General features: G+C 42.5%; 1 protein-coding gene across 2 annotated transcripts; it reads right to left on the bottom strand.

Moving 5' to 3' along the window:
- Nucleotides 1–753: 753 nt before the first annotated feature.
- SPATA5L1 (spermatogenesis associated 5 like 1) lies at nucleotides 754–21,153 on the bottom strand. Of its 2 annotated transcripts, none has more exons than XM_030814139.1 (8): nucleotides 19,956–21,147; nucleotides 17,969–18,154; nucleotides 11,573–11,731; nucleotides 7,350–7,559; nucleotides 6,360–6,552; nucleotides 4,739–4,869; nucleotides 3,457–3,582; nucleotides 754–1,119 (listed from the first exon to the last, which is right to left on the bottom strand). In XM_030814139.1, exons 1-8 carry the CDS (start codon nucleotides 21,042–21,044, stop codon nucleotides 952–954), a joined length of 2,262 nt encoding a protein of 753 aa, XP_030669999.1. In that variant the 5' UTR covers nucleotides 21,045–21,147; the 3' UTR covers nucleotides 754–951. The 2 variants fall into 2 exon arrangements, 1 of the variants encoding a protein (XP_030669999.1); XR_004030452.1 differs by having other exon boundaries at nucleotides 828–1,119; nucleotides 6,330–6,552; nucleotides 19,956–21,153.
- Nucleotides 21,154–22,570: the final 1,417 nt, after the last annotated feature.

Raw genomic sequence — 22,570 nt, forward strand, 5'->3', positions numbered from 1 at the left:
CTACAAAAAGAAAAATAGCAATATAGTGGAGAAACCAGACAATACTGCAAACAAATGATCAAAATTAACATCATCAAGAATGTACAGATGTCATGTGCCTTCAGCTGTGATACTCTGAGAATACAATGCCCCTATGTAGTGCTCCATTGGTAATACATAACCTGAATCTACCATGATAAAACATCAACTACAAGTCCAGGAATGAACGGCTCAATAAAATAATTGGTCTATACTCTTCAAAAATGTCAGGGTCAAGAAAGATTGAGAAACTGTTTCAAGTTAAGAGGCTAAAGAGACATGGTGACTAAATGAAATGTGTGATCCTAGACTGGATCCTGTAATGGGGAAAATTACAATATAGGACATTATTGTGACAATACATGAAGTTCACTGGATGATAGATTAAAATACTGTGTCAGTATTAAATTTCCTGAATTTGGTCATATAATAACCTTATTTGTAACAAATACACACTCAAGTATTAAGGGGGGAAAGGGACATTATGTATATAATCTATTCTCAAACCACTCAAAAAAAAAAATGTGTGTATGTGTATATGTACAAGGGGTGGGGAAGACAGAGAAAGCAAATGTGGCAAAATGTTAAAGACAGTGAATCTGAGTTTGAGCACATAAAAATTCTTTGTACTATTTTTGCAACTTTTCTCTAAGTATGAAATTTCAGGGTTTAATAAAAAAGCAATCACCCAAAACAAACCACCCCTTACAACAAAATCAACACACATACACTTTCTTCCTAAATTAAAGTATTTTATTTAATATGCCTTTTAAAAATAAATGAGCCTTAGCTTATTAGGCACAAGTTTTTTTTTTTTTTTTCATTTACTTACAGGAAATATAAATACAAATTCTAAAAGTGTGAAGTTGCAAACGACAGGCAAGTTCACATTTCAATTAATGTGAACAACTGAACAAGAGTTTAAGGTGATTTTTAAATACCTTCCGAGTTAGAAAATCCTTCTTTCTTAAATAAGTTTTCATATAAAGCCAAGTCCTTGCGACTTAACGACGGTTTTACAGTCTTAAGTGATTTTAGAAAGTGCTCTTGTTTCACTGTAGTTGCGTCTAGTCCATTTTCTTGTAGAGCCAGCAAAGCAGCCTATTAAGAGACAAGCAATAGAAAACAATTTCTTTTTTTTTTTTTTGCTTTTTTTGTTTTGAGATGGAGTTTCGCTATTATTGCCCAGGCTGGAGTGCAGTGGCACGATCTGGACCCACTGCAACCTCCGCCTTCCGGTTTCAAGCGATTCTCCTGCCTCAGCCTCCCAAGTAGCTGGGATTACAGGCGTCTGCCACCACGCCCAACGAATTTTAGTATTTTTAGTACAGACGGGGTTTCACCATGTTGGCCAGGCTGGTCTTGAACTCCTGACCTCGTGATCCACCTGCTTCAGCCTCCCAAAGTGCTGGGATTACAGGCATGAGCCACAGCGCCTGGCCTCTTTTCTCTTTTTTAACAATATATGGTAATACTTTAAACTCTGAATGGAAAATCTCAGCCTCACTTCTTCTAATTTTCATGTCACTAAAAACATTATGCTAAAAAGTTCAATAAGGTGATTAAAAATCTACTTTGTAGACCATAACCTCTTTTACATTAATGGAAAAAAGAAAGCCTTAAATGGGAAGAAAGAAAAGGCAAGTTGTAGATTAATATATATTTTATGAACCCACATGTATTTTTAAAGATGAGAGAATATCTTCCTGATCGTAAAGTAGGGAAGAGTCTTCAGCCAGCACTGATTATAAAGGAATAGACCAAACACATAACCTATGACCCAGCAATTCTCCTTGTAGCTAACTATGTTTACAAATAGACATACATAGACACGGGAACTAAGAGACATGTACAAGGCTGTTCACAGCAGCATAACTCATAATAGCAAAAGTAGAAACCCAGATATTCCAAAATAAAAGAATGGATAAACAAATGTACAATATTCATATACTAGAATATTATAAACTATGCTACACACAAAACTATGGATGAGTTTCTTTTTGGGTTAAAGAACCAGACAGATAATAACATATGCCACATGCTTCCATTCATATAAAGTTCAAAAGCAGACAAAACTAATCCCCACTGTTGTTAGTCAGGAGAGTGGTTCCCTTTCGTTTTGTTTTGTTTTGTTTTGGGGGGGACAGAGTCTTGCTCTGTCACCCAGGCAGAAGTATAGTGACACATTCATGGCTCACTACAGCCTTGACCTCCAGGCTCAAGTGATCCTCCCACCTCAGCCTCCTGAGTAGCCGGGACAATTTTTTAAAAGTTTTTGTAGAGACAGGTTCTCCCCATGTTGCCCATGCTGGTCTCAATTCCTGGGCTCAGATGATCCTCCTGCCTTGGCCCCAACAAAGTGCTGGGATTACAGGTACGAGTCACTAAGCCCAGCCAATAGTTCTCTTTTGGAAGAAGGTAGGTGACAGAGGTTGGGAAAGGGCCCAAAGGAAGATTCCGGGGTGTTGATAATGTTCTATTTCTTGACATAAGTAGTGATTATAAAAATGTGATCACTTTAATTCAATGAACTGTACCCTTATGATCCGTACATTTTTCTGAATGTTATATTTAGTAAAAGTTTACGAAAAAGGTTATCTTAGAGTGGTTTACAAGGACCCATGTGTCCTGGCCATTGTCTACTCCTTCAGCTTTTTTTTTTTCCTAAGAGACAGAGTCTCACTCTGTCACCCAGGCTGGAGTTCAGTGGCACGATCTCATCTTACTGCAACCTTCGCTTCCCAGGCTCAAGCAATCCTCCCATCTCCCCCTCCCAAGTAGCTGGGACTACAGGTGTGTAACACCACATTCGACTATTTTTTAATTTTTTTATTTTCTAGAGATGGGATCTCACTGTATTACCCAGGCTGATCTTAAACTCCTGGGCTCAAGCAATCCTCTCGCCTTGGCCTCCCAAAGTGCTGGGATCTCAGGCGTGAGCCACCATGCCCAGCCCACTTCTTTCGCTTTATTTCTTGCCATTCTCCACTCTAAGATTCAATAATGTCACACCATCTCTTATCTTCAATCCTTTGCACATTTTATTCTCTCCACCTCAAACATTCCCCCTTCCCTTCTTAGCTGGCTAACTCCCGATTTGTCCTTCCAATTTCAGTTTATACATCTCCTTTCTCAGAAAGCCTTCTCTGATGTGCCAAATCTGGGCTGGTGTCTTTCCTAGGTGCTCCCACAGTACCCTCTACTTCCCCAACTCACTACATATTTTCAATTGCCAACTCAGTATTAAGATTTGCCTGTCTGCACCACCCTCCTCACCACCCCACACTTACAGTAAGCTGTGTGAGGGATGGGGCCACATCTGTCTGTTTCACATCACATAGTACCACACAGGCTTTTAGTAAATACTGCTGAGTGAATGAAGATTTGAAAAGATGAAGAAATGTTTTGAGCCACAAATTTCTTCACTAATTAACTTACTTCTGTGCAGAGGTTTCTAAGATCAGCTCCAGAAAAAAAACAGGTTTCTGCTGCTAGGTTTTCTAACGAGACATCAGGCCCTATTGGCATGGTTTTTGTACAGACTTTTAAAGTAGAAAGCCTGCCCTGGAACAAAATAAAAAACAGTATTTTAAATCTTATAACATTTATGTTTGACACAATGATTTATTAAAATATTTTTAGCTTGAGTTTTCTTTCACATTACCGAGAAAATATATATAGGCGTTAGAAAGACTAAGTCATCGATGGCTCATATGACAATGGTAAAAATAATGACATCATAAAAAACTTATGAATCTCTTTTTTTTTTTTTTGAGATGGAGTCTCGCTCTGTCACCCAGGCTAGAGTACAGTGGCACGATCTTGGCTCACTACAACCTCTGCCTCCCGGGTTCAAGTGATTCTCCTGTCTCAGCCTCCTGAGTAGCTGGGATTACAGGTGCCTGCCACCACACCCAGCTAATTTTTGTATTTTTAGTAGAGATGGGGATTCACCATGTTGACCAGGCTAGTCTCGAACTCCTGACCTCTGGTGATCTACCCTCCTTGGCCTCCCAAAAAGTGCTGGGATTACAGATGTGAGCCACCACGCCCGGCTGAATCTCTCTTTTGGGTACAAATAATACTATTAGACATAGCTTAAGAAGCAAATACATGAATTATCAGATACAACTTAAAGGTATAATAGATATTAAATTTTATTTTTCTATCCCTCAAAAACTTGATAAAAGCCCAAGGAACAAAAAAATTCACTCTGTGCCTTTCACCTTCCCTGTCAGTGGCTCTGGATGTTAACGACAAAAAATGTACTGGTTGACCATGATACACTGCATAATCTCTGTAATCTCAGATTTCTGCACTGTACTTTAAGGACAACAAATTTACTGGTTGACCACGATACACTGCATCATCTCTGTAATTTCAGATTTCTGCACTGTACTATAAGGATGCTGACTCAATCTTCAAAGCCCTTTTAACAGTTTTAGGATTCCTCCACTCTAGTTGCAAAATAATGCTGAGTAGACTCAGTATTTAGAGTCTGCCACAACACAAAAAATAACCACCGTATATTTAGGCTTATGTCTCTCTGTGAACAGGATCAGAGTATCCAACAAAGGCAGATCAAAATTATGATGTAATGAAAGGCCACCAGGCAAGGAAGAAGGTGGGACCCAGGGTAAGTAGAACACCATGGACACCTACATCCAAGCTGGAATTCGGTTCTGCTGAGCTCACACAGAGTAAACGTGTAAATGACTACCTTGTGATCTGGAGGTGGGACATAGATGATCTTATCTAACCTTCCAGGTCGTAACAAAGCCGTGTCTAACACATCAGGTCTATTTGTTGCTGCAACAATCATGACACTTCGGTTAAAAACTTCTTGAAACTCTGAGGGCAAACACACAACACAAAGTAATGTCAATCAGTTGTTAGTAAGTTTTAAAAATTATAAATCAGAAGGTCTATTTAAATTCAAATAGGGATATCCTTTTCTTGGGACCAGAATGCTTACATCTACTTTCCAGACCAGCTTCTTGATATCAAGATATCCCAGAAACAAATCATTAATCGAAGAGCTACTTTGGGTGCATGGCTAAGGGAGTAGTTAAGAGACATTCTCCATATGAGAACCTATGAAAAGCCGTATCCCAAAGGGGAGAACACTCATCTGGTGACTTGAGTGCACCTGGGCCTCCAATGAAGGCTTACCCCTTAAACGGGCTACTTGAAAAGACAGATACATATGACCAACAGGCGGAGATACGTGGCTACAGAAAGCCTTGACTCTCATATCCCTAAAGAGGAAGATTTACTCGACCTTTTATTTTTCTTTTAAATGACAATCTAAGTTGCAGGTATGCAAATCCTGGATAAAGAAATGTCTAAAAGCAGACAGAGAAAGGCTTTACATATACTAAGCATTCAAAATCATTTGTTGAATAATCAGGCAGCTCTCCAGTGACATAATCCCTCAAAGTACGAAGTTCCCTATATTTGCAAGTATTTTAGCAGATGCTGGGTGAATACCTATCAGAAGCTATAGAAGGAATTCCTGCATTTTGAAATGATTTGATTAGATAACCTCGTGGATACCTCCTAATTCTAGTGTGACATATTCCTAAGGAGTGTATGCAACAATTCCATACGACGATTTTTAAAATAGGAAAAGAATGAGAACAAGAGAGGAATAAAAGAAAAGAAAAAGTATCAGGGACAATTTAAGGATACCAAACTCTATCTGGAGAAGAGACTCAGAAAGAGGGAGGGGACTTCCAAAGGCCATTTTAATTCATTAAAACCAAAGAAACTCATTCCTCAAGAAAACTGGAAATGTTCCATTACTAAGACTATTGGAAATAATAATCTCCTTTGTTTTTCATTCATTCATTCACTCATTCAATATGGGGCCTTGCTATGTTGGCCAGGCTAGTCTCAAACTCCTGGCCTCAAGCAACCCTTCTGCCTTGGCCTCCCAAAGTGCTGGGATTACAGACGTGTGCCACTGTGCCCAGCCTACATAAACATTTTTAGAAAGAAATGAATACTGGTTTTTAGGACATGCAAACAAGAATAAACTGCCTTCTCTATTAGCAATAGGTAAAATTATATTTCTCATTCTTGGGAAAAATAAAATTCACATTCTTATATTTAAGATAATTTATTATAAAATGTACCTCACCTTTCCTAGCCAAATCACAATTTTTATTAGCTCTAAAAGTCCTAACAAAGTCAAACTGAAATTATATAAATCCTTCTATGAGATGATTTCAGCATAGGCAAAGCTATAGCATATATGCATTATATTTAATGTTGGCCTGGATTTTAGGTGCATTCTGGCTAATAAATACCTCTTCATTTTTTCAGCTCCTTGTATTTACCCTGTTGACTTGATTTACTTCCTCTTCTCTCTATTGACTTAAGTCCAACACCATCTAATTCATTCAGGAGAACAGAAAGAACTCGTTCTTGAACATCACATCCTGTCTTGCTGGCTGAGCGAGCTCCCAAGATTGAATCAATTTCATCCAAAAACACAATTGCTGGAGTGCTTGCTCTTGCTTGTCGAAATATCTTTTGTTAGGAAAAAAATACTAAAAAGCTATATGTTATACATTAGTCATGTGACATTACTATCTATAATTTTTTTTTTTTTTGAGAGAGTCTTGCTCTGTTGCTCAGTTTGGAGTGTAGTGATGCGATTTCAGCTCACTGCAACCTCTGCCTCCCATGCTCAAGCAATTCTTGTGCCTCAGTCTCCCGAGTAGCTGAGATTATAGGGTGTGCCACCATGTCCACTTAATTTTTTTGTATTTTTAGTAGAGATGGGGTTTTGCCATGTTGGCCAGGCTGGTCTTGAACTTCTGGCCTAAAGTTATTCACCCGCCTTGGCCTCCCAAAGTGCTGGGATTACATGCATAAGCCACCATGCCTGGCCACTATTTATAATTTTTAAAATAGATATAAAAAAGATTCTGAATGTCTAGGAATTGGGGAATGAGTAAATAAAACAAGAAACAATGGAGTATTATGTAAGAGTTAAAAACCATATTTTCAAAGAATACTATAAATTTCAAAAGTAGTAATACTAAGTTTAAAAAAGCAGGATAAAGCTATAGATATATAAAACCTACCCTTGATTTTATTTAAAACAGAAAAAAAGACAAAGGAAATTCACCAAAATGGTAACAGAAGGTAGGAGGATTATGAGGGATTTCATAATTTACTTTCCTATATTTTCTAAATTTTTCAATAAACGTATAAATTTTTTAACTGGAAAAAACACTAGTAATATTTTTAAAAAGGTTTGTCCATAAGAAATGAAATAAAAATTCAAAAGTAAATTTAAACGTATGGGGAAATAAACAAACCTGAGACAAGACTTTTTCTGAATCTCCAACAAACGGTGAAAACAGATCAGCTCCACTCACTGAAACGAAAGAGCAGTGACAGCTTGTGGCCAAGGCCCTCACCAGAGTGGTTTTAGCACATCCAGGGGGCCCATAGAGGAGAACTCCCTTTGGTTGTGTCAGGCCCATTCTAACAAATTCCCATGGGAATTTCAGAGGCCACTCAATGCTCTGAAAGTACACAAAAAGAGAAGAGTTGTTTTAGTATGATAATAAAATGTCAAATCATCCAGTAAATTCATTTCTTCATTTAACAATTCTCAGGCTCCTGTTATGAGCTGGAAACAGTCCATTCTCCACACTGCAGAAATCTTATAATTTGAGTCAGGTGACATCACCTCCTGTTTAAAATCCTTCAATGATTTACTATTACAATAAAATCCAAATCCAAACTCCTTACTCACCACAGCTGACATGGCCTTATATAATCTGTCTCCTAAACACTTAGTTTGTTCCCATCTCAGAGCCTTTCCTTGCTTTTCTCTCTGCCTGAGTGTTCCCCGAGATCTTCGTGTGGCTATCCCTCACCACTCAGGTCTCAGCACAGGTGTCAATTCCTTGGAGAGGTCTTTCCTAACCACTTGGTTAAAGCGGAACCCCCTCCTCTTACTCACTCTGGATGCTACTGTCCATCCTTTACTTTTAAAGCACGTATTCACTATTATTATTTTTCCATGTTGGGTTTGTCATTCTGCTCTGCTAGAACGTAAGCAAAGCTCACCTCAAAATCCCCAGCAGCTAGAATGACACCTACCCAAAGGAGGCACTCAGTAACAGTAAACTGAATAATGAATGAGTCCTCATTACCTTTAAGGTAAATGGTTTTTAACCACTTTAATCATTATTTTACAGATGCAAAAACTCGGGCTTAAAAAAAGTTAAGTAATTTGCCTAGGTCTTACTGCTAATGAGGTGGCAGAACCAATACTGACCCCAGGCAACGTAATTCAAGAGCACCAGCAAGGAGCAACCGTATTGAAGTGGAGGTAGGAGTCAGATTACAACAGGCCTTGAAAGCTTTAGTCTGCACTGAGGAAGCAGTATGGAGAATGGACTGGAAGGAAATTAAAACTAGAGGCAGGGAGACCAGCTAGAAGTTTCTTGCAATGATTCAGCCTACAAAAATAATAAGGCTGGAGTGTCACAAGCAGTGAAGATGGTGTGGAAGGGATGCATATTTGAAACATGAAACAGAATTGTACTTTACATAGGGACAAAGTTCTGATGCTATGCCTTTAGAAGACAGATTTCTGACTGAGAGGGGATGGGGTGGCTGGCTGTATTAATTGAGGGAGGGAATCCAAGTGTGGGGGCAGAGCTGACTAGCTGAACTTTGGACATGCTGAGTTTGACATCCCCGGGGTTATCCAGTAGGCAGGCAGTGAAGTAGTTCTGATGATCAGAAGAAATGTCTACTCTAGATATACAGATTTCTGAGTCAACAGTTTTCAGGGATGCTGTGGACATCAAGATCATCATAAAATCACCCACAGCTCCAACAAGAGGAGGACTCTAGGAGCCTCTTGAGCACTAACATTTAAGGGAGGGGAGAGGGGTGGCCAGAAAGGCAGAAAAGTTTAATGTCTCAAAGCTAAGGAAACACAGTGCTTCCAACAGGAAGGTGTGGCTTATTTCTCTCATACATCTTGTGAAGATTAAATGAGACAATGCATAAAAAATATTGGCACATATTATAAATGCTCTTATCCATGGACTCAAAAATTCTAGGGTTCACTGGAGATAGATCTCCTGGCTAAGATGAATAAATTATAATTACTACTTACATATCAGTCTGTTATGTGTGTGGTTAGAGAAACCTAGTTCATTAGGGCAGGATCACATGTAGGCGAATTGGCAAAATCAATTTCTGAAACTGTAATGCAGGTGAGAGGATCTGAAGAGTTGCGTCCCACAGCCTCCACTGTGAAATCCACTATCAGGTAGTCATGTTGTTCATTTCAATTTTGTGCTTTTACCAGTCCCTGTACTGCATCCATTTAACATCTTTTAGATCAGAGATCCAGGCAAACTAAGGCCTTCCACCTTTATTTGGTACAGCCCAAACTAAGAATAGTTTTTACATTTGTAAATGCTTGAAAAAAAATCAAAATATTTTTTGACATGTGAAAATTATATAATTTCAGTGTCCATAATTTTATCAGAATATAATTACTAATTTACATATGGTCTACAGCTGCTTTGGTGCTACAATGGCAGAGGTGAGTGGTTATGACAGAGACTGTGGATCACAAAGCTTAAAACATTTACTATGTGGCTCTCTCTACAAAAAATCTGTTGACCCCCGTTTTAGATTATAATTTTTTTTTTTTTTTTGAGATGGAGTCTCACTCTGTCCCAGGCTAGAGTGCAGTGGTGCAATCTCAGCTCACTGCAACCCCAGCCTCTTAGGTTGAAGCGATTCTCCTGCCTCAGCCTTCTGAGTAGTTGGGATTACAGGTTTGCACCACCATGCCTGGCTGATTTTTGTATTTTTAGTAGAGACAGTGTTTCACCATGTTGGCCAGGCTGGTCTTGAACTCCTGACCTCATGATCCTCCTGCCTCGGCCTCTGAATGTGCTGGGATTACGGGTGTGAGCCACCACGCCCGGCCTATAAATTGTTTTTGGTTTTTTGAGATGGAGTTTCACTTTTGTTGCCCAAGCTGGAGTACAATGGCGTGGTCTTGGCTCACTGCAACCTCCGCCTCCCTGGTTCAAGCGATTCTCCTGCCTCAGTCTCCTGAGTAGCTGGGATTACAGGCACGCACCACCATGCCTGGCTAATTTTTTGCATTTTTAGTAGAAACAGGGTTTCTCCATGTTAGCCAGGCTGGTTTCTAATTCCTGACCTCAGGTGATCTGCCTGCCTCCCAAAGTGCATTACAGGTGTAAGCCACCATGCCCAGTCAAAATTGTTTTTTAATTTTTTTTAAAGACACAGGATCTCGCTCTGTTGCCCAAGCTGCAGTGCAGTGGTGCAATCATAGCTCACTGCGGCCTCAATCTCCTGGGGTCAAGCCTCAAGTGATCCTCCTGAGTAGCTAGGACCATAAGCACGTGCTACCACACCTGGCTAATTTAAAAAAATTTTGTGTAGGCCAGGCATGGTGGCTCATGACTATAATCCCACCATTTTAGGAGGCCGAGTTGGAGGACTGTTTAAGCCCAGGAGTTCAAGGCCAGCTTGAGTAGCACAATGGGACTCTATCTCTACAAAATTTTAAAAATTAGCCAGGCGTGGTGGTATGCACCTGTAGTCCCAGCTACTTGGGAGGGCACTGAGGCAGAAAGACTGCTTGAGCCCAGGAGTTCAAGGGTGCAGTGAGCTGTGTTTGTGACACAATACTCTAGCCTGGGTGACAGAGCAACCATGTCTCAAAAAAAATTTTTTTTTATAGAGATGGGGAGTCTTACTTTGTTGCCCAGTCTGGTCTTGAACTCTTGGCCTCAAGAGATCCTCCTGTCTCGGCCTTCTAAAGTGCTAAGACTACAGGTTATACACTTTTCTTCCCCCCAGATATGGTCTTTCTCTGTCGCCCAGGCTGAAGTACAGTGGTGGGATCTTCGCTCATTGCAACCTCTGCCTCCCGGGTTCAAGTGATTCTCCTGCCTCAGCCTTCCGAGTAGCTGGGATTATGGGCACCTGCCAGCATGCCCAGCTAATTTTTGTATTTTTAGTAGAGACGGGGTTTCACCATGTTGGCCAGGCTGGTCTTGAACTCCTGACCTCAGGTGATCCACCCACCTCAACCTCCCAAAATGCTGAGATTATAGGTATGAGCCACTGCACCCAGCCTTAGGTTATAAACTTTTTTTTTTTTTAAATAGAGACAAGGGCTTGCTGTGTTGCCCAGGCTGGTTTTAAACTCCTGAACTCAAGCAATGCTCCTCCCTTGGCCTCCCAAAGTGCTGGGATTACAGACATAAGCCACCACACCCAGCCTTAGGTTATAAACTCTTTTAAAGCAAAAACAAAGGGTCGAGGTGGGAAATTATAAAAACCAGTTTAAACATCCATAGAAGTCCAATTAAATAAGGACTGAAAAGCAATCATTGGATTTAGATGTTAGGATCACATTAGTGATAGGAGCAAGAGCAGTTTCAGCGCAGTATGTTGTCATCATAAATGCACAGAATGCTAAATCTGTAATATCCTACTGGATTAAGTAGATTATCTGTCTTACCTGTTTTAACTTCAGTTTTACATCTTCAAGGCCACCAATCTGCTCCCAGTCAACAGGCTTGATATCCATCAATCCAATGACGCTTCGAAACGATGAGGGCTGAATATTTTTAAAAGCTTCAAGGAAGTCTGTTTCATCAATCACAGGATTGTCCTGGTTCTGAAGAAATACACCCAAAAAAGCAAAATCAAACAAAAAATTAGGTTGGTCTTTTTTTATAGCACAATTCGTCTTTTTAAAATCTTCTTTTGGATTTGTAAAGTTATTTTGTTATTATTATAAAAACAATTTATATACATAGTACAAAGAATTAAATGTCTCCCTGCCAATTCCCGCAATTCTTCCCCGAAAGATGTCAAGAGTTTGTGTATTTTTCCAGTATGTTATGATAGTAAGCATACATATATCCTTTTAAACAGATACACAAATGGAACCATACTATATCAGCCTGTACTTTTCTTCTTTCACCTGTCTTAGAGATCTTTTCATGTCAACTAATATAGTTCTATGTCATTCTTTTTGACAATTCCATAATACACTACTGAATTTACCCCAACTACACCTTTCTGACAAACATTAGGTCATCCCCAGTCTTTAGATATTAAAAACAAAGCTGCAACTGAAAAAGTCTTTGTGCTCATGTTCAAGTATTTGTTTATTTTGAGACAGGGTCTCACTCTTACCCAGGCTGGAATGCAGTGATGTTATCATAGCTCACTGCAGTCTCCCAGGCTCAAGTAATCCTTGCGCCTCACCCTCCAGAGTAGCTAGAACTACAGGTGTGTGCCACCAGCCTGGCTAATTAAAAAAATATATATATATTTTTGTAGAAATGGGGTCTCCCTATGTTGCCCAGGCTGGTCTGGAACTCATGGGCTTGAGCGATCCTCCCACCTCAGCCTCCCAAAGTGCTGGGATTACAGGCATGAGCTACCATGTTCAAACTCATGTTCAAGTATTTTATGTAATGATTTCCTCAAAGTAGAATTACTGGGTTTACAAGTACACACATATACAATTTTGACAGCTATTACCAAATCGTCCTCTAAGGAAGCTGCATCAATTTATTCTCCTCCGATAATATGAAGCTGTGTTCTCTCCACACCTCTCCAATACTGGACATTACCAAACTTTTTTTTTTTTTTTTTTTTTTTTGGCGGAGTCTCGCTCTGTCACCCAGTTGGATTGCAGTGCTGTGATCTTGGCTCCCTGCAGCCTCCGCCTCCTAGGTTCAAGTGATTCTCGTGCCTCAGCCTACCGAGTAGCTGGGATTTACAGGCATGCGCCACCACACCTGGCTAATTTTTGTATTTTTAGCAGAGATGGGGTTTCCCCATGCTGGCCTGGCTGGTCTTGAACTCCTGACCTCAAGTGACCCACCCATCTCGGCCTCCCAAAGTGCTGGGATTATAGGTGTGAGCCACCGTGCCTGGCCCATTACCAAACTCTTAAATGTCTGCCAATATGACAGGAAGAACCGGTACTCATTCATTACTGTGTTAACTAAATTTCTTCAATTCAAAATGAAGTAGAGGGAATATTGGAATTAAAAATATTGCCTGTCTTGCAATCATGATAGTAAAGGCTGTTATGAGCAAGAATTGGACGCTACGTTGAAGGGAGTAAAAGTTTATTCACTTACGAGACAGGGTCTTGCTCTGCTGCCCAGGCTGGAGTGCAGTGGTATTGAGGCAACAGCTCATTGAGCCTCAAACACCTGGGCTCAAGTGATCATCCTATCTCAGCCTCCTGAGCAGCTGGGACTACAGGTGTAAGCCACTGTGCCCAGCCTGAAAGTTTGATGAGGAGCAGGATATCTCAGTGTCTCCCCACAGATTTCTCATTAGTGGCAAAGGGAAAAATACTAGTTCCACGGTGGAGAAATTGCGCACTGCCTGAACTAGTTGATAAAAGTTAGCATCACCAACGAGGAACCAATGTACACTCTGTGCCTCTACATGTGAGGCTCTAAGGACACAACACTATACATGACCATACTGTGGTGACATACGGGAACATTGCTGTTCTTAGGAAATAGACATTAAAATGTTAAGGGATAAAGTGTCACGATATATGCAACCAATTCTCTCAAATAGTCCAAAATAAATAAATACTATTGTGTCCGAAATTGGTGGGTGCTTGGTCTCACTGACTTCAAGAATGAAGCGGCGGACCCTCGCGGTGAGCGTTACAGCTCTTAAGGTGGCGCATCTGGAGTTTGCTCCTTCTGATGTTCGGATGTGTTTGGAGTTTCTTCCTTCTGGTGGGTTCATGGTCTCGCTGGCTCAGGAGTGAAGCTGCAGACCTTCGCGGTGAGTGTTACAGCTCATAAAAGCAGTGTGGACCCAAAGAGTGAGCAGTAGCAAGATTTATTGCAAAGAGCAAAAGAACAAAGCTTCCAGTGTGGAAGAGGACTGGAGCCGGTTGCCGCTGCTGGCTCGGCGGCCTGCTTTTATTCTCTTATCTGGCCCCACCCACGTTCTGCTGATTGGTAGAGCCAAATGGTCTGTTCTGACAGGGCGCTGATTGGTGCCTTTACCATCCCTGAGCTAGACATAAAAGTTCTCCAGGGCCCCACCAGAGCAGCCAGACACAGTGTCGATTGGTGCATTCACAAACCTCGAGCTAGACACAGGGTGCTGACTGGTGTGTTTGCAAACCTTGAGCTAGATACAGAGTGCCAATTGTATTTACAATCCTTGAGCTAGACATAAAGGTTCTCCAAGGCCCCACCAGAGCAGCTAGATACAGAGTGTCGATTGGTGCATTCACAGACCCTGAGCTAGACACAGGGTGCTGATTGGCATGTTTACAATCCCTGAGCTAGACATAAAGGTTCTCCACATCTCCACCAGACTCGGGAGCCCAGCTGGCTTCACCCAGTGGATCCTGCACCGGGGCTGCAGGTGGAGCTGCCTGCCAGTCCTGCGCCGTGGGCTCGCATTCCTCAGCCCTTGGGTGGTCGATGGGACTGGGCGCTGTAGACCAGGGGGCAGCGCTCGTCGTGGAGGCTCGGGTGGCACAGGAGCCCGTGGAGGGGGTGGGAGGCTCAGGCATGGCGGGCTGCAGGTCCCGAGCCCTGCCCCACGGGAAGGCAGCCAAGGTCCGGTGAGAAATCGAGCGCAGCGCCGGTGGGTTGGCACTGCCGGGGGACCCAGCACACCCTCCGCAGCCGCTGGCCTGGGTGCTAAGCCCCTCACTGCCCGGGACCGGCAGGGCCGGCCGGCTGCTCTGAGTGAGGGGCCGCCAAGCCCATGCCCACCCGGAACTCCAGCCAGCCCGCAAGTGCCGCGCGCAGCCCTGGTTCCCTGGTTCCCGCTCGCGCCTCTCCCTCCACACTCCCTGCAAGCTGAGGGAGCCGGCTTCCGCCTTGGCCAGCCCAGAAAGGGGCTCCCACAGTGCAGCGCTGGGCTGAAGGGCTCCTCAAGTGCCGCCAAAGTGGGAGCCCAGGCAAAGGAGGCACTGAGAGCGAGCCAGGGCTGTGAGGACTGCCAGCAAACTGTCACCTCTCACTATGTGCATATAAATATATATATGGAGATGAGAGAGAGACAGAGAAAGAGAAGAGAGGGAGCAAGGAGAGCAAAAGAGAATGATAAAGCTTATTTGGCAAAATGTTAAAAATTGGTGAATTTGGATAAAGTGTTTAGTGGAAGTTCTTTGTAACTATCTTGCAACTTTCCTATAAGTTTTAAATTATTTCAAAATAAAGACAATAATTTTAGAAGAAATCAAGGTTGAAGATCTTTCATGTTTATTGTCATTCCTTTGTCAACTACCTGTTCATACCCCATTACCCATTTTCTCTTGGACTGTTGGTCTTTTCTTACTGATTTGTAAAAGTGCTTTCCCTATCAAGGAAATTGGACTAAAATATTTTTCCTAGTCTGACTACTTTATAGTATTGTTTTGCCACCCCCAAATGGTCAAATCAGCAAATAATCTCTTTTTTGGCTATTAAGGTTTATGTTATGCCTAGAAAAGTCATCTTCACTCTCAGGTTATATTTCGGAGACTCTACATCCTCCTTGATCGTTCTAGTGAAACACTTTTTTTTTTGTTAAAAAGTCCTGAAAATTTTATTAAAAATATCTGTACTGTATTTATTGAAGTATTTGCCCTCTTATATCCAATTCTAAACATCTAGTTGTCCACAAATTCCAGTTTTCAAAAACAAACTGTCTTCTCTTATTTGTAAACTAATGTTAAGTGAATCTGTATGTATAGAGCTATTCTGTAAAGTATTCTCCCAAAAGTGTTAACAATTGTCATCTCTGGAAAGTAAGATTTCAGGTAGGCAGTTCTTTATAATTTTCTATCTTCATTTCTCATGAATAACCCTATTATATATTTAAAACAAATAGCCTTTTTAACTGGCTGATATGTTAGGTGTCTGATGTCCAAATATTAACTAATCTTCAGGTAACACCAACTAATATTTGAAAATCTCATTTATAGTTCAAGATCATGTGTGTACACATTATTTTACTTGATTCTTTGGGCTTATACGTTCTTTCCCCTCTGTGTATGTCTGAGTGTTAAACTACAGTTCTAATCCTTTAATAGGAATACTTCACAAAAAGTTTAACAAAGTGTAAGGTATCCCTTATCTGCCCTGGCACAGGTAGAGGTAGCAGCAGCCCCTCAGCTGGTGGGGGAAAGAATAAAAGATGGAGCCAGTACCTTCCCAGTTGTCTCTGTCCCTTCATGCTTTTTGCCTTTCTTCCTTCCACTTCCCCTGGGTTGTTTCTGAACTCAGCCATCACCTGTGGTAACTACACCTGAGCAGGCCCCTCCTGAAGTAGCAGTGGGCTCCACCCTGGGACGACAGCAGCTGACTGGTCCACCTAAGTCAGAGGTGCTTATGGTCAAACCTGGAACTTCAAAGCAGAGGAAATCCTAAATGTAAATCTCCCTTCCCATCTCCTGCTTACTTACTGTCTCCCTCAAAAGACATGTATTCTCACACCTTTACACACACAACTTTAAAACTTCAAGTAGTTTTGGTCTAAACCTACAAGATGAAGACTTAAAAGATCACTAGAAGATCACGTAACTCCTCACCACCTTCGGTGTAACTGTAGAAATAATGGAAAGGAAGTGAGGCAAGGTATAAATTATTTAGGTAAAAAGGTTTTTCAAAATTTAGGATAATAAATCATTCTTTTGCAGTTTAAGATGAAAAGACAATTTTGATGTTACAAATGAGATTGAAAACTGTTTCAGAATCCTTAGCCTGCTGAAATCAGTTTTTTCCTGAATGGGTTTAAGGATTCAGGACTATTTATTATGTACAAAATACTGGATTTTCCAACCAACAATGTTGAAGAGTATTATATTTAATCTAATATCTTAAATATTGTTAGGAAATAGTCATGAATTACAGACCTGCAGGTCAAGGACAAATTTAAGTACAATTCCAAGTGCCCAATCTTCTCCTAGGTTAGAAAAGCTTACTTCTCCCACTAGATACTTATTAATAACAAAGGGAAAAACGGTATCTTGACAATGGAGAAATCTCACAGACACCACCTTAACCAAGAAATCAAAGTTAACTTCACCAGTGATAGAACAGAAACATATCATGTGCTGCCTAACAGATGTAATGAGAAAGACACAGGATCATTTCTATTATATTCCTGCCCAGAATGCAAAACCTGAATTGAATCATGAAGAAACATTAGTCAAACCCAAACTGAGGAATATTCTACAGAATAACTGACTCTTAAAAAGTTATGGTTTCATAGAAAAAAGCCTGAAGTATGATTCTAGATTAAGGTCTATTTAGGTGTACAAGTATTGTGTCTGTGTTAATTTTCTCAGCTTGATCATTGTACTGTGGTTAAAGTCCTTGTTTTTCAGAAATATACACTTAGTTTTCAAGGGTAAAGGGGCATCATGGATGTAGTATATGCTCAAATATTTCATTACATTTATGTATATATAGAAGGAAATACACATGAAGAGAGAATGATAAAGCAAACGTGGCAAATGTTACATTTGGAGAATCTGAGAGAAGGGTATATGGAAACTCTTTGTACTATTTTTGTAACTTCTAAGTCTGAAATTGCCTCAAAATAAAAAAATTCAAATTAAAAAAACTCTTTTGATTCTTCTGGGGCCACACTATTTCTTGGCTGCTCTGGGCTTCAACACTAGGGAGTTACTATAAGAGTAGGGAACAAATTCACTCAGTAGACCCAGAGGACTCAGCCCTTTATCCCCACCCTCAATCATATACTATTTATATAGAGTTGAGATGTAAAATGTATAAGTAACAGCTGTGGAAGCTATCAAATGTTCTAAGGAAATGTACTCACCACTTTTTTTTAACCCCCAAATTAATCTGTTACAATAATAGATGAACATAGACATTCATAAATTAACACTTCTTACCTTCTCACTATGAAGGAGGGCATGTATGGCAGCCTCCCTACAGAGTGCTGTCAGGTCGGCACCAACATAGCCAACTGTCATTTCTGCAAGAAGGCTCAAATCAACATGACTGGAGATGGGCATCTTTGAGGTAATCACTTGCAGAATTTCCTTTCTTTGTTTAAGTGTGGGAGTCCCAATGACCACCTATATGCAAAGCAAAAAAAAAAAAGTTTATAGTTTAAAATATATTATTTTTAAAGTTGATCTCATGGACGGAGGTAGACAGCAGAATGATAGCAACCAGACACTGGGAAGGGTTGGGGGTGAGGGGATAAAGAGAGGTTGGCTCATGGGTACAAACATACAGTTAGGCAGAAGGAATACGTGTAATGTTTGATAGCGTAGTAGGGTGACTATAGTTAACAATAATTTCTTGTATATTTCAAAATAGCTACTAGAGAGAATTTGAAATACTCCCAACACTCAGATAAGAAATGATAAATGTTTGAGGTGATGGATATCCTAAACACCCTGATTTGATAATTACAAATTGTATGCATGTACCAAAATATCACATGTACCCCAAAACATGCACAATTATGTATTAATAAAAATAGATCAATTAAAAAAGAATTACTTCCAAAAAAATTTTTATATATGTGTGCGCGTGTGTGTGTATATATATATTTTTTTGTTTGTTTGTTTGGTTTTTTTTTTGAGACAGTTTCACTCTGTTGCCCAGTCTGGAGTGCAGCGGGCACCATCTCAGCTCACTGCAACCTCCACCTCCTGGTTCAAGTGATTCTGGTGCCTCAGCCTCCAGAGTAGCTGGAACTACAGGCATGCACCACCATGCCCGGCTTATTTTTGTATTTTTAGTAGAGACGGGGTTTCACCATCTTGGCCAGGCTGGTGTCGAACTCCTGACCTCAGGTGATACACCCACCTCAGCCTCCCAAAGTGCTGAGATTGCAGGCGTGAGCCACCACGCCGGGCCAAAATAATAGTATGTTTTTTATCCTGACAAACATGTACGACAATTTAGTGAATCATTTTGGAATTAGTACCGTGCACTTTATGTATACTTTAGATTCCGAATATATGAAAATCCTAATATTCTAGAGGAGTAACACTGGCTAGAAAGTTGCACAACGAAAATTCTATGTCATTTAACAAGTTTTGGTTATTTTTAAGAACACACAAAGTTCTAGAAGCCACGTATAGATAGCTAGGTCCCTGCCCTTAAGGACACAGGTAATAGATAGTGCAAGGAAGAAATCCACTCAAATCCTGAACTAAGCTAAAAGTGTGTAATTATCATTTCTCTTTTGAATCCTATCACAAAATAGAAATATCAGTCACTAAATTTCAAACTATTCTTTAGAATTCAAGTCAATTTAGGACCAAAGCTTATAAAATAGGACAGCTCTGAATATTCAACCTCCCTGACAACTCAGGGAGCAGTTGTGGGTACCTCCTCAATTGTGGGATAGGATGTTGGTGTTATGACAAGGAATGAATAAATCCAGAAAAGTTCATGCCTGCTTCCACTTAGTTCTTCCCTGCCTTCTCCCTTTTTATTTCAACACACTTACTTCTTGAGGCTATCCTTCTTCTTTAAATTCTCATTCCAAAAAATGAGTTTAACACGGTTGTAGGTGACCAAAATTCTCTTAAGAATTAACATTACTGATTATAGGACCTGCACAACAAAATTAATCTGTAATGGACACCTCGCTTCCCACAACAATTAGACTCTGGGGAAATACAGGTCCTGACTCTCAGATCCTGACTCACAGGTCCTGACAATTTGACTCTGGGGAAATACAGGTCCTGACTCACAGATCATATATGGGCAGAGAACGTGTTCTCTGCATTGCAAAGAGCCTCACTCTAACCTCACCGATGCTCAAACCTAAGACGCAAACGCCTCCGCGGCAGCCAGCTGGCGCCAGAAGAGGCCGAGGTTCCACCGACAGTGGGCCAACCCGCCAAGCGCATTCACCTCTCGGTCAAATCTCCCGGGTCTACGCAGCGCTGGGTCTAGAGCGTCCGGCCGGTTAGTGGCTCCCACAACCACGACCTCGCGGTCCCCACTGGCGCTGTCCAGCAGCGTCAACACCTGGGCCACTACGCGGCTCTCGGGTGCTCGACCGCCCCGCCGGGGACACAAGGCGTCCACCTCGTCCAGGAAGAGGAGGCTGGGTCCGCGGCTGGCCAGCTCCCGGGCGCGCTGGAAGACCCGCCGCACGTTCTCCTCGGTCTCCCCAGGCCGGGAACCCTGCAGCGCGGGCGCGCTGACTGCCAGCAGCTCCGCGCCCGCCTCGCGCGCCACGGCCCGCACCAGCTGGGTCTTGCCCACTCCGGGGGGCCCCGCCAGGAGCACCCCGCGAGGCACCGCTAAGCCCAGCGCGGCCAGGGCGCGGGGGTAGCGGAGCGGGAGGCGGAGGAGCTCCCGCAGCGAGTCGGCCGCCACCGAAAGACCTCCCAGGGGCACCTCGGGCTGCGGCTGGGCTTCCGACGGAGGCTCCCCGCCAAGGCTGACGCGGGTACGAGGGGTGACCAGCCCAGCGGGATCGGGACTGGGCGTCCCGCCGACGATGTGCAAGGCAGCCACTGGGCCAGGAGCGCCCGGCGGAGCGACCACCACGTGGCCCAGAGAGATCGGTCGGTTTCTCAGCAGCTCCAGCGCCGCCTCCAGCACCGCGGCTGTATTCCGGGCACTGGGCGCGCCTGCCCGCTCTCGCAACACCGGCCACACGGCGACGCGCCGCAGGGGCGGACAGGGCACTAGGAGGAGGCGATTCAAGCTGAGACTCCTCCGGGATCTCGACGCCCCGACCGCCGCCCCGGGGCTCGCGCACAGCGGGTCCAGCTGCACAAAGCCGTCCGCTCCGTCCCGCCGCGGCCAGGCAGTGCAGAGGCAGGAGCCGCCGTCGGGTAGCGAGATCTTCACTGCCGAGCCCAAGCGCGCGCCCAGGGCCTGGAGGGCGGCCGGGCCCAGGCGGCAGCGCTGGCTGCCCCGGTCTCTAGCGTCTAAGGGTAGCAGCTTTAAGAGCGGACCTTCAGGGAAGGGATCCGAGTCCGGAGCCATTGCGCACAGATGAACCAGGCAGAGGAAACCAGGGTGGGAAATCCACCCGGCTCACAAAAAGCGGAACACCGAGCTCGCAAGCCGGAAGCAGACAGCGCGCATGCGCTAGGGAAGACTGCGTTGCTAGCAGCTGAGTGAAGGCCGAAAGGGCCAATGGAAACGTTAGACGACGCTCGGGCCCCTGGGTACAGCGTTGGTGTCCGCTTTCGTGAAATCGAGTTGCCCACCCCGGAGCTCTGCCGAGATGGTCTTCGTTACAGGTGTCTGGGAGGCGGCTTAAGCTCACTTCACTAGGTCATTAAGCATGTACTTTGTTGGTTACATATATCTTGGAAGTCACTGGCGTCACATTCTGTTTTCCTGGCGTTCGAACTGGAGCATCAGTACTGCCGCTGTTGGAATAGCAACCTAGAGACTGCTATTTTGTGAAGAAACTCCAGCTATCCCCATGGGCACATAATTTTGGGTGCTCTGGTGCAAATGTCTCAGGTGACTTGGCATAGCTGAGAATACAGCCTTGGGACCTTCGATAATCGGGGTTCCAATCTGGGAGGTCCAGGCACAACCCTTCCTATGGGAAAGCACCAGCATAGTGGGAGGGAAGCACACTGTGGCACTTAAAATCCCTTGTAGAGAGGAAAGAAGGAAAACTAGGCTACCTGATGGATTTGTGGCACACCAATAGTACATTTGTTCTGATTTCTGATATTCTTTTGAATATTCTTTGGCAACAAGTTAATCACTAAAGTTCATGTGATCAATGCCTACTGTCTAATTGGGGCACAGCAGTACTAACTCCTGTATTAGAGGCGATACCTATCTACATTATTAAGACAACTGCCTGCTATTTTTTTTCCGGCTGCTTTCTGCCTTTCCTCTCCCTTTCGCACAGGGAATTCCTTTTTATCAGCTGGAATACATTTTCTATCCCTCTTAATTGCCGTTAAAAAAGAACTACAGATATTCAAAGACAAGATATACCTTGTTTTTATTTGACTTACATCTTCCTACCTCTATTTTCCCCACTTTCACTGCAACCCCAATTTGTGAGTTGACAAAACTGATATTTTAGAGTGCTTAAGTTGCTGGGAAGTTTTTTTTTCTATCTATGCAAATAATCAATTACAGACTGTGTAGTAATATCTTATCAATGGGAAGTACTGTCAGATCTGGGATCTTAAGACCCATGCCAGTTCCTGATCTCATTCTATCCAAACTTCATGGCAGACATGACAGACTTCTTGACTTGACAGTAACTTATCTGGTCTCAGCTGTACTTTTCTGCTTAAATCGATTCTGGAACAATTTAGGGATCAGAAAATAGCAGGAGGAGGTCTTGAAATGGGTAAGTCACCCGTTACTTCCTGTTTTCTTTTTTTCTCTTAATCCCATTGGCTTCAGTTCTTTTTGGTTTTGGGACTTTTAAATAACAGCTTTGCACTTTCTGAAATTAAAAAAAAGCCATCGTTTTTACCGACCCCTAAAGGTGTGAATTACATGCCTATCAAGTTATGTTATCAGAAGCC

This window comes from Nomascus leucogenys, chromosome 6, assembly GCF_006542625.1.
Source record: "Nomascus leucogenys isolate Asia chromosome 6, Asia_NLE_v1, whole genome shotgun sequence".
Classification (NCBI taxonomy): Eukaryota; Metazoa; Chordata; class Mammalia; order Primates; family Hylobatidae; genus Nomascus; species Nomascus leucogenys.

Bases quoted from the DNA above. Each gene is read 5' to 3' on its own strand.
- SPATA5L1 (XM_030814139.1), bottom strand. From the start codon at position 21,044: ATGGCTCCGGACTCGGATCCCTTCCCTGAAGGTCCGCTCTTAAAGCTG. The intron at 18,155-19,955 runs GTGAATGCGCTT...CTTTGCATATAG, and splicing joins CCGGGAGATTTGACCGAGAG to GTGGTCATTGGGACTCCCAC. The intron at 11,732-17,968 runs GTAAGAAGTGTT...GTATTTCTTCAG, and splicing joins CCCTCCTTCATAGTGAGAAG to AACCAGGACAATCCTGTGAT.